We start from the raw sequence: 12,715 nt of genomic DNA, 5'->3' as shown, positions 1-12,715 counted from the left end.
TTAGCGATATTAAAGTGTCTTTTTATTGAAAAACACTTTTGAAAAATAAGTCACAGCTATATGTAACAATTAATGATCATTTACATGCTTTTGATATCATAAGTAATAAGTAGTTACTGATTTATTAAAAACGTTTTTCAATAAAAAGACTCGTCAAGGTTGTTTACCGTTTTTTCTAATAAATTAAGTATATGTTTTTAATAGTAATATTGTTTAAAGGCAGTGGCAGCCCTGCGCTGTTTAGTTTGCATTCCGCTCGCCGCGCCACAATCAAGCACAATACCCGTGGACAGACGAACCTGGATAAGACCAAGATAATATTTTCAAATACAAATACAAATAACTTTATTTCGCTTGTATTTGTATTTGTATTTCATGATTTAATTCGGGTTTTGTTCCGCGGGGTGACACTATTTACCGGCACGGATATCTCTCTCATCTTCCCAGCCTATATACGTCCCACTGCTGGGCACAGGCCTCCTCTCAGAACAAGAGCAAATCAAACTCAAACTCACAACATTTATTGACAACAAAAACACACTACATCACAACAAAAACACAGTAAAACATAAATAGGAGAAGAAAAAAATAAACAAAATAAATAAACAAACAAATAAATATGAATAAACTTAAGTCTATACCTATTTAAATAAATAGAGGCGTCACAGGTATCGTCACTACTCTGAAAAAAACTCTTATCTTATCGTATCGTTGACCCTTGAAATAATGGTCTTAAACTATCAATTTTGTACTAGATATGAGCTTTTTAAAAGTACTGACGATATGTCACATAAATTTAAATAAATCTTGTCAGTTAAATAATAATAATAATCCAAAATCTACGCTATTCTGTCCTCACTCACACAGCCGCACAACGTACACGCGTATACATTATGTAAGCACACACACTAGCGCACTCACCCACACATACGAGCGAAAGTTTTTAATTTTAAAATCGTACCAACATTAAGTAGCAAGTGATTAGAGAAGGCTTAACCGATTTTGATGGAAAGAGGGTTGTGTTTAAAATGTTTTGATGGTATTCAGTAGGCGTAAAACGTAACTAACGACTTACGTTAGAGAAACTGAATGTTTTGCGTGATGTGGAATAACAATAGGGAATATTAATGCAATTTTCTGTCGTCAGAGCGCAGCACTAGCACAAACCGTTAACAGTTAACAGTTAACAGTTAAAAGTTAACAGTTTTTTGAGCATCTTAAATGCCCTATTATCATATTATTTCAATATTTTTTTTTGTAAATATAGCTCTATCGTTACTACACGTATCGATGTAAATATCATGTTATTTTGTTACTAATAAATATATCATGATTTCTATAGGTACTTATACACTTTGGTCATGGTCTGTCATGCATGGTGACAAATATAAAGAGAACTGACGTTATCATGAGTTTGCGCTAGTGTCGCCCCCTGCGCAGAGCTTTGCCTAATGAGGGCTATCGTTTTTTGTCTCACTAGATGGCGCACTGTTGCGTGAGGTTTTTAAGTGTGGCTTTCAGAGTCTGTTATTACGGGCGTGAAACAAAGTTTTAGATTAAAATCATATTTAATACACCTTAAAGCCGTACATAAAAATATCGAGCATGCCACAGTGTTGCATAGTCCCCGTTTTGTTTGAAAAAAAGGGAGGACAAAAGTTTCCAAAAGACAAAACTGTCTCAAAACACAGACATTCATTGCCCCGTAACGCATAATTGCCATAATTAATTTCAGGTATCGCAAAATATGCACAAAAAAATCTAATTATAAATAAACCCGCGTAGCTCACCCAAAAACTATGAGATTTGACATTTCGGAGACCTCACGCTACACTAGCGCCTCTAGCGGCGATAGCCCTCATTGCCATATTATAAATGTGACTGTATGTATGTGTGTTTATTTGTTAAGACTGATTTGAATGAAATTTGGTATGCAGATAGCTGGACATCTGGAAATACATACACGCTAGGTACTTTTTACTCCAATATTCTACGAGATCAGGATAAATTTACCAAATCTCAACCGCTGGGTTTAGAATTATGAAATTTGGCACCACTTGGGAATTTTTATTTATTAGTCTTTTACCTACACTTTAACAGCTGGACGGCTTTGGATGAAATTTGCCATCTAAATGGCCAGACATCTAGAATAACATATAGGGAACTTTATATCTAAAGTACCTTGGCGACCGAGCTTCGATCGGGCTAAAACTCCAGAGATAAACCCTTCCCCGGAAACCCCCACATACCAAGTTTCATCAAAATCGTTTTAGCCGTTGCGAAGCAATTCAATGGTGGGTGTGAATTTCCTAATCCGCACTGGGCCCGCGTGGGAACTATGGCCCAAGCTCTTGTTCTGAGAGGAGGCCTGTGCCCAGCAGTGGGACGTATATAAGCTGGGATGGATGGAAAAAAGCAAAAATACCTTCTACTTAGTTCACTTTTAACTTGTATATTCGTAGCTCTGCGCTAGCTCGATACTAAAATTGGAAATTCATTCAGGGTTGCCAAATGTTTAAAATAAACTTCTTCATCATCATCATCATCATGAGCTGAGACACATAAGCTTACATTTTGTCCGGTCAGTTTACTTCATGATTCACCATGAAACTATTTCACAGTAAACGTCAAAGTGACATCGCATTAATAGGGATGTTGACTCCACCAATCAACGGACGTACTTTTTATGAGCTGTCAAAACACAATTCTCCCATAGAGTTTGAATGGCAATAGCAACTTATGACGTCACTTGTTCGCACACTCAATCAACTAACTATTTATTTGTTTTAAAGCAACAAAAATCTAATTTTGTAGTTAATCGAAAATTAATCTGGTTTTCAGGGTTAAATAAAACGTTTTTAGGGTTCCGGAGCCAAAATGGCAAAAACGGAACCCTTATAGTTTCGCCATGTCTATCTATCTGTCTGTCTGTCTGTCTGTGTGTCTGTATATCTGAAAGCTGTAATTTTGCACGGATTTATAGTTAAACTATGCCGACAAAATGGTACAATTTAAAATACAAAAAAAAATTTTTTTGGGTACCTCCATAGACGTAAAGTGGGGGTGAATTATTATTATTTATGAGTAATAGTGGCCTAAGGTATAAATATCCTAAACTTGGAAGATTCCGTATAAAATACGAAATCCTTAGAAAAATGTTACTTATTTTTTCGTAATGGCTACGGAACCCTATTTGGGCGTGTCCGACATGCTCTTGGCCGGTTTTTACTGGATCCCTATTGACAATGAAAATCGTAATGAGTTTTCCTTTGAAAAGGTTCCATGGTGACTCAAGAATTAAAGTCCTTGGCCGTACTTCTTAGTATGGTGAAGACGAAAGTGAGTAGGTATGTTGGTTTATAACGCATTCACACCTAAAGTACTCAATTGATTGTGATGAAATTTGGCAAACCATGGGAAGCATTGAAAAGTTTTTATCCCGGAAAATCTTAATTCAGGAGTTTTACTAGATTCCTGAGGGAATGTCCAAAAATTATGTTGTATCTTTGTATTTGTAGGTATAAATAAATAAAATAAATAAATAAATATCATGGGACACTTGACACCAATTGACCTAGTCCCAAACTAAGCAAAGATGGATACTAGGCAACGGATAAACATACTTATATTGATAAATACGTACTTAAATACATATTAAACATCCAAGACCCGAGAACAAATATTCGTGTTATTCACACAAATATCTGCCCCGGCCGGGAATCGAACCCGGGACCTCAAGCTTCGTAGTCAGGTTCTCTAACCACTTGGCCATCCGGTCGAATCAATATAAAAACAATACAATAGTTACAATAAAAACCTACCAAATTTTTTCGAAAGTTAACTATTCCTATTGCATAACTTTATCAAAATCGGTTTAGCTATTTTACTATGACTATGACAGGCAAACATATTTTTAGTCATAAAAGACTAGTTCATGAGTTACGTACAAACTTACAGGCCGTCGCGCCAGATATTAATGTTTGCTTATGTATACATATTTATTTATGTACGTAAAGTAGTTCCACGGTTTATATGTAATGTCTTTGCTGTGGACAGTTTTTGAAATATGTCAAAGTATGAAATGGCTAAAAATAAATAGATAGATAGATAGAAAAGTTTATTTCTGCTAAGAGTTACATTTTTAATTTACATTTGTTGTGCCAAACTACAGAGCAGTTTGTCGGCACTTTAGCTCTTGGTTTATAAAGTTACAAAACACAAGTAACGCTTAACATAGGATAGTTAGTATTAAGACTTGCTATGGTTAGTGTTATGTTATGACTTAAGACTATAAAAAGTTTTTTTTTTTTACTTAAATATTTTTTTTTAAATACTTAATAATAATAAATAAATTCATTTATTTCGGGCAACTTGGCCCATACAATAAATATCATCATTCATCTGCGGCATGGTGCCCCGGAACCGCCGAATTAATTAGTCGTATACTATACGGGTGGGTCAATCATATTTTATGCGTTGTTGTTCTGTCCCGTGACTTAGGAGACATTAATGATACGCTTTCTTAGAATAGTTATTTGTGTCACAAGGGAGCAAAATGGTGTATTTACGGCGAGGGCGTACATTAAATCCAGAATGTAGCGAATTCTATTGTAGAATCCTGAGCGTAATGAAGGATTCAAGTGTTAACGCCCAAAATTAAAATAATTTTGCTCCCGAGTGGCTCATACAACTTTTCACATCGAGCATTAAGAAACTTGAAAAAAAAAGTACATATTATTAAAGAAAACTAGCATAGAAAATGGCGTGGTTTTACAATTATCAACTTCAAAAAATGGCAATTTGCAATAAAACACTTAGAAAAGCCTTGAACAGAAAAGTTGCACTTTGCTCCCTCTCGTTAGGGAGGAAAAGTTACTTTTCTGAAGAAGAGGTGTGAAAAAATATATGCAATGTTACTCTTAGCATGCTGAACCATGAAAGGATTGCCTTAAAACTATCATAACTCCCAACTTTGAGTAGATTTATAACCCATAAAATCATACTTTTAATAACTCAGAGGATGGCAAAAAGCTACACTAAAAATTTAATTGACCCACGAAAAAAATACTGTAAGCAAATAAAGCAAATAATTAATAATAAAGCAAATTATTAACCAAATATAATAATAATACTTAAGTATAAAAATAATAACTCATTTTAAGGTTACTTGTCTAAACATGGTTTTATTAATAGAACATAACACAATCCAAATACACAATTAAATTTAACTAGGTATTCAGATAAAAACGCAAACATATTTTTCGGGGATGACAAATCGATCTAGCTTGGTCTTATCTCTGGGAAAACACTGGTTACCGAGTTTTAGCTCGAGCGGAGCTCGGTCGATCAGGTACTGTCACTTATGAGAGAGTTCGATGTCAAATTACAATAAGTCCTATAAAGGACACTGGACCGTAGGAGACTAAAACATAAATAGATGCTGACAAAGGAACTAGTCATTTCGTGAACGCCGCGGTTTCGTGAACTGTCCGCTGCGCTGGTAATACCAACCCAACAATGAGGTAGCTGTTTATACGTCTGGCTACGGCTGGCGGTTGAGATTGGCTTACATGGAAATTATCATTATTACCTTTTCCTAAGGCCTCCTCTTAGAATGAGAGGGCTTGGATCGTTCCCACGTGGGCACAGCACCAACGAATTGCTTCGCAGGTTTTCTCACGATGTTTTCTTTACCGTAAAGCTCGTGGTAAATTTCCAATGTTATTACGTGAACTGGGCACAGGCCTCATCTCAGAATGAGAGGGCTTGGACCGCAGATCTCACGCGGACCTCGTGCGAATTCGGAATTCAACTACGTTTATATTTTTTTCAGAATATTACCATAATTTACGTAAAATATATTTTTTTCCGTATTTTTTAACTCGCAATGCAAAAAGTAGGGCTGTTATAAATTTCGCGCCAATATGTGTCTTTCGTAGCTCTTGAGTTTGAACGGGTACTTTTTTACTATGTTAGCTTTTAACCGACTTCAAAAAGAGGAGGTTCTCAATTCTATTGTGTTTCACGTCATTTATGAATAGATAAGTTACACTCCAAGGGGTGGTGGTGGCTTTATTCAGGATTGTAGAAGTACGTCAGTTTTATAAATTTTCAATTTTATAGTTTTACTTACCATACAAGGTTTTCTCGCGGTGTTACTTGTAGAAACGAGCAAGTGGGTCTCCTGATGGTAAGAGATCACCACCGCCCATAAAAATCTGCAACACCAGAGGCATTGCAGACGCGTTGCCAACCTAGAGGCCTAAGATGGGATACCTCACGTGCCAGTAATTTCACCGGCTGTCTTACCGGTTTCGTCACGATGGCATTAATGAAAATAATATCGTTTTAAACACAGCCGTCGCCATGTGGCCCGAGCGGTTGCTCCAATACGCAGTTTGTCAAACATTTGAAACGAACCACTTCCAGGAATTTGGATCAAATCAATAAATAGGAGCGCATCGGGTGACAGCGCGGCGTTGCTTGCCTTTTACAATTATATGTTTTGGTAATATTGCTCCATCGATATAATATTGTATGTTAATAAACTCTATTGTACAAAAATAGAGAAACAAAATCAACAAAACATTGAGATCATGTACAAACGCGAACTTATCTCGTTAAAAGTTCTCTACCATTCAAACTTTGAGTGGATGAAAGGAGCATTCAGTTACTTATCTATAGTGAGTTTTAAAAAAAATAGTTCAAAATTTCTCTTTCTCTTTTCTTTCTTTCACTTCTCGTGATCGAATTGAGTTGAAATATGGTAAAAATATGTAGATTGGATGACGAGTGCAAGTACAGCCGACAATAAGTTTTTAATGAAAATTTGTAATTTAAAGTTGAATATTTCGCAAAAAAAATCAATGAATCGAAAAATCGTCTTAGCAAACCCCTAATGATTTTAAAAGACCTATCCAAAGATACCCCACACTATGGGGTTGGATGAGAAAAAAAAAACACGCCCACTTTACGTCAATGCGAGGTACCCCAAAAAAAATTTATTTTTCGTTTTTTATTTTACCATTTTGTCGGCATAGTTTACATATATATCCGTGCAAAATTACAGCTTTCTAGCATTGATAGTACGAACAGACAGACATGGCGAAAGTATAAGGGTTCCGTTTATGCCATTTTGGCTCCGGAACCCTAAAAAACTACTGTATCCTCATTTAACATAAGTCGGTTTCTATCCCGGGAAACTTTAAAGTTCCCACAGGTCTCTTATGAAGTTACGAACAAGTGCAATTCCATACTAAGATAATAAATGCGAAAGTGTGTGTATGTGTGTATGTTTGTCCGTCTTTCGCGTCGAAACGGAGCGACGGATCGACGTGATTTTTGGCATAGAGATAGTTTATGGCCCAGAGAGTGACATAGACTACTTTTTATACCGGAAAAACGCATAGTTCCTGAGGGAACAGCGCGCGATTACCGAATTACACGCGGGCGAAGCCGCGGCCAAAAGCTAGTTTAATACAACCTCGTAAGACCCACGTCAAATTTCGATTACCTAATAGAATTTGAAACTTAATGCCAATCAAGAAAATTCAGATTGCACGCTGTCATCGTTCATCCACCATCACCTCTCATATTTCGTTTTCTAGAATTTTTTTACCGTACAACGGCAAAAACTACTAGACACTGGCAAAATTGTCCTCCGATGGACAGAGCCATATTTTTTTAAAGAAACAACAACAACAATGCCAATCAGTAAAAGTTGACATTTGCTTTGACGTAGGAATGTCCTAAATCGGTATGTCCTAAATCGGTAGTAAATACCTACTATAAGTTATCTGTGCCTAAATTTAGGACGGTGGGTCCTTACGAGGATAAGATTACTAGAACTCTTTATGTGTAGAATAATTTGATGCATTCAGTGGATAGATAATAATCGGAACCAGAAATCAATAACATACACAGCACGGCTGCAGGTTTTAAAGAAAAAGACCTAATATGGTATCATGACAGAAGACAAAATTCAAGTGCAGTGCAGTGGTGGTGGTGTGGTAGGACCTTGTGCAAGGTCCGCCCGGATTGCTATCACAATCTTGCTCGCTAATCCTGCCGTGAAGCTGCAGTGCTTGCACTGTTGAGTTTCGGCGTGGAGAGTAAGACAGCCGGTGAAATTACTGGCACTTGAGGTATCCCATCTTAGGCCACTAGGTTGGCAACGCACCAACATACCAGGGGTATTGCAGATGTGTATGGGCGATGGTGATCTCTTACCATCAGGAGCCACACTTGCTCGTTTGCCAACCAGTCGAATAAAAAAATGTATTTTAAATACAATAAATCGTTTTTTTATTCCTCCCACATTTTCTATGCCAAAGTCTTTACAAATACGTTTGTTTATGCAAATGTGCTGTGCTGACCTCTGTCTCCGTTTCCATTGTATAGAAGTGTGACAAAATATTTTAGAAAGTGTCCATTTATCTAAGAAAATCTTTCGGCTAATGAGGGCTATCGCGTATGAATTCGCCGCTAGAGGCGCTAGTGTAGCGTGAGGTCTCTGAAATGTCAAATCTCATAGTTTTTGGGTGAGCTACGCGGGTTTATTTATAAGTAGAATAATTTTGTGAATATCTTGCATTACCTGATGTCCTCCCTTTTTTCCGAACAAAACGGGACTACGCGACACTGTGGTCGCTCGATATTTTTATGGTAAGTTCGGTTTTAAGGTGTATTAAATATGATTTTAATCTAAACTTTGTTTTCACGCCCGTAATAACAGACTTTGAAAGCCACACTAAAAAAAAGAAAAACACAAAAAAACGATAGCCCTCATTATTCGACAAATGAGGACTACATGCGCCCTCTTTTGAACATGTTATGAAACATTTTTGGGAATTTGAGATTGAAGACTATCATCGCCATCTATTCAAGAGTTTTGTAAACACTTTCTTGATTGTGTAGTAAGAGTCATCTATTGATAGGTAGTAACAACAATAAGCTTTAAGCTAGCACCATTGTTAAACAATTTTGCTACTCAGTTACATTTTTATTTCATTCATTACACGAATTACTTTTCATTTAAAATTTAGTTATGTCATCTTGGCCTATAAGGTCTCAATTATGTAACTTGATTTTTATTAATTTCAATATTCGTGTTCGTGTTGTAGTTTTAAAGATTTTGATTGACCGCCATCTATCGGTTGTGTCGTTCCAATAGAACGCAGCTGCATTGGGAACAGCCTTACACAACTAAGTATAGATTCTAATCGTGTATAGATGTCGCTACTGGTTAGGTAATTACTTTACGATTAAATTTCAAATTGCAAATTGTAAGAAGTTTAATAGCTATTGAATGAGGGCTATCGTTTTTGTCTCACTAGATGGCGCACTGTTGCGTGAGGTTTTTAAGTATGGCTTTCAAAGTCTGTTATTACGGGCGTGAAAACAAAGTTTAGATTAAAATCATATTTAATACACCTTAAAACCGTACCATAAAAATATCGAGCATGCCACAGTGTTGCATAGTCCCCGTTTTGTTCGGAAAAAAGGGAGGACAAAGGTTTCCGAAAGACAAAACTGTCTCAAAACACAGACATTCATTGCCCCGGAACGCATTTTTGCCATAATTAATTTCAGATATTGCAAAATATTGACAAAATTATTCTAATTATAAATAAACCCGCGTAGCTCACCGCAAAACTATGAGATTTGACATTTCGGAGCCCTCACGCTACACTAGCGCCTCTAGTGGCGAATTCATACGCGATAGCCCTCATTTCGTCGATTAGTGTGGCAAAATTGTTGCCAGAAAAGAAAAGTAGGCACTATACCGGAAGTAGCTAGTTCCTGAACGCAGCCTGCAGCCCACACTTTTACCGGTGACGGTGACATTTATTATAGCAGAAATTTGACAATATTGCGATTGCGATGCGAATATTCTTAACACTTGTTTACATAATAAATACGGTATAAGGCGTTTAAAAACTTGGGTAGATTTATAATTTATCAACAGTGTTGTTATTAAATATTCCAACGTGGAGTCCGAAGGGAGCGGTAAGTAATTTGTTTATATTTGGTTGAACGCAAAACGCAGAACTGCTTCCAATTTTAGATGTTCTATTTTTGCGTGGATGTTAAAAATCGATATGAATTAGGTCACAAGTTGACGAACGATTTTTAAAGTTATTTAAAGCCAGCGCTGTTTAATATTAACTTGAAAATAGTCTGTTAATAGAGTTGCGACATATTTTATATTGTAGTAAGTAAGTACTAAATTAAATCATAGATTTTATACCATATGGTACAACCGGCAAAAAAGTAATCCATCCATTCCAGTAACTAATTTTTAATAAAAAAAAAAAAAATTATAAACATTAATTCAATTAATTACCTGATATTATTGGAAGATATTGAAACTATATATCAATTTATTAAAATTATTGATCCAGCTCATGATTATTATTCAAAAAGATCAAACTATTTAGTTGGACAGTTCCTGACTTTAAATAAAATTGTGAGTTGAATCAATTCTGTAATTTTATATGTTACCCTCACAAGGCAACAGGTATCTCATTTTAGACATTTAATATTAACCTGTGAACATGTGAAAAATTATTTCATATATATGTTGGTAATACTCTTACTCTTTCGTTTTTTTAGCATTACTAGGCATCATAGTTTTCATCGCACGGTAAGATGTTAGCGAGCCATGGAGTCGACATTAGCAATAAAATTAAACTCATATTCATACTCATACTCAATCATTTCTTCAAGTAGTGATTTTAATTTTATAATCGAGGACAAGAATGTTGACGAGTAGGTATATACCTATGAGCAAAAATACTGCATCACTTCCCATACAAAGTTGTATGAAAATTGAAACGTTATGATCCTATAATCTTGTCTTTGTGTTTACGACTCAGGGTCAAATAGTTTGTAACACCCAAAGTTCAATCACCAAATAAAAATAATATTTAATAATATAATAATTTTAATTATAATTTGATTTGTTATAAAAATAAATGTATACAAAGTGCATAAAAAGACATTGAATATATATATATTTTTTAATTCTGATAAAAACTGGCTAAGTCAAATCTAACCTACTTTAAGATCTCACACTTTTAAATAACAGCAATTTCTATAGATATCCAATAAAGCAAAGAAATAGAGTTTAATACTTGTTCATAATGTTATTTTGTTCCTATAAATACATATTTGAATAACATATTGCTCATGATTTTTTAACACAATCGCTATAAAGGCATTTTAGAATTAAATAAATGAGTGAGTATGAGTATGAATACGAGTTTAATTTTATTGCTAATGTCGACTTTATGGCTCGCTAACGTCTCACCGTGCGTTGAAAACTCCAATGCCTAAGCATTACAAAAAGGGCAAACAATCTTGACGAGTCTTTATTATTATTTTTTTTTAAAAGTAACTATTACTTAATACTTATGTTATTGTTACATATTTGCTGGAACTTATTTATTTAAAATGTTTTTCAATAAAAAGACATATCCTATTCTATCCATTCCGAACGCAAAAAAAAATTAAGTACAGTGATGTGAGGGATACCAGGAACACATCATTATCATATATCTGTATGTGTAAAATAATTTAAAAAAATTAAATCATTGCCTTTTAATTAAAATACCTCTTTCCACTTCTCATGAATAAACTTCATATTATTTATTTTCGTTCTAGGCAACATGAATAAAAATATGTCGCTAAAGTCGAACTTTCAAGTTGACAGACGCGTCTATTGGCATTATTGTTTTATGACATGCAAACGATTATCAACTTTAGGGTGGTAGACCACATATTTGGCTGATAGTACAGAACTCTAGATATCAGCTTTGGTTGCATATAGATGTTTTGGTGGAACACTAGAATTAATCCTGCTAATATAAATGCGAAAGTTTGGAAATCTGTTTCTTTGATTGTTACCTCATCACGTCTAAACTGCTGAAGCGATTTTGATGAAACTCGGTACAGAAATAGTTTGAATCCCGGGGAAGGACATAGGATAGTTTGTTTATACTCTTTATTTTACAAAAAATAAATAAGTACAAAAAAGAAAGTGCTAAGTACAAAGGCGGACTTATCCCTGAAGGGATCTCTGCCAGTCAACCTTTGAGTGGTAGAGAAGAGCAATAAAAAAAATAAGGATCGACAAACAGAGCAAAACATTTCGGGATATTTTTTATCCCGAAAAATAGCATAGTTCCCGCGGGATTCTGGAATTCTGCGCTGCAGAGTCGCGGGCAACAGCTAGTCTTAAATATAACCTATTTTTCCATCCAGAAATATGCGCGGGCGAGAGCTGGCGCGGCGTCGCGCGCTCTCCCTCGCACGAGTCCGTCACCACGGACCTCTCTCTCTTCAGCGTGTCGAGCGCCGCCTCCGACGCCCGCGTACTGCGCCTGCTCGCCAGCAAGGTAACAGCGCCATCTAGTGATCGCCACAAGCTATGCCATCAGTGAACGACGCAGAAGTGGTGATTCTGCGGCGTTCACTCCGCCACAGACAGTGCCCTCTAGTATTCGCCACAGACAGCGCCATCTGTGGATGCTACAGAGTAAGCCACCAGGGACTTCCAGCGCTCCAGCGTTGTCTCCTGCGTTTGCGTTCCACAACTGCTAGAGAACAGCGCCTTCTAGTGAGCGCCACAAACAGTGCCATCACTGAACACCACAGATCTCTACGGTGTCTCCAGCTCTGCCTCCAGCGCCTTCGTCCAATACCTGCTCGATTA

At 36.2% G+C, this 12,715-nt stretch overlaps 2 protein-coding genes across 2 annotated transcripts in view; both read left to right on the top strand.

The window, feature by feature from the left end:
- Positions 1 to 12,715, top strand: part of LOC141443142 (uncharacterized) — an 86,455-nt gene that overhangs the window by 59,999 nt on the left and 13,741 nt on the right. The gene's annotated exons all lie outside the window — the stretch shown is intronic.
- LOC141442603 (uncharacterized) overlaps positions 9,789 to 12,715 on the top strand; it is a 7,850-nt gene continuing 4,923 nt past the window's right edge. Inside the window, exons 1-2 of the mRNA XM_074107621.1 lie at positions 9,789 to 10,008; positions 12,265 to 12,398. Coding sequence (XP_073963722.1) covers positions 12,269 to 12,398 — 130 coding nt within the window. The 5' untranslated portion in view covers positions 9,789 to 10,008; positions 12,265 to 12,268. The remainder of the gene's footprint in view (positions 10,009 to 12,264; positions 12,399 to 12,715) is intronic.

The sequence above is a fragment of the Choristoneura fumiferana genome, chromosome 26, assembly GCF_025370935.1.
Source record: "Choristoneura fumiferana chromosome 26, NRCan_CFum_1, whole genome shotgun sequence".
NCBI lineage: Eukaryota > Metazoa > Arthropoda > Insecta > Lepidoptera > Tortricidae > Choristoneura > Choristoneura fumiferana.
The sequence above is the reverse complement of the archived record's forward strand: the minus strand, read 5'-3'. Positions and strand labels throughout refer to the sequence as shown.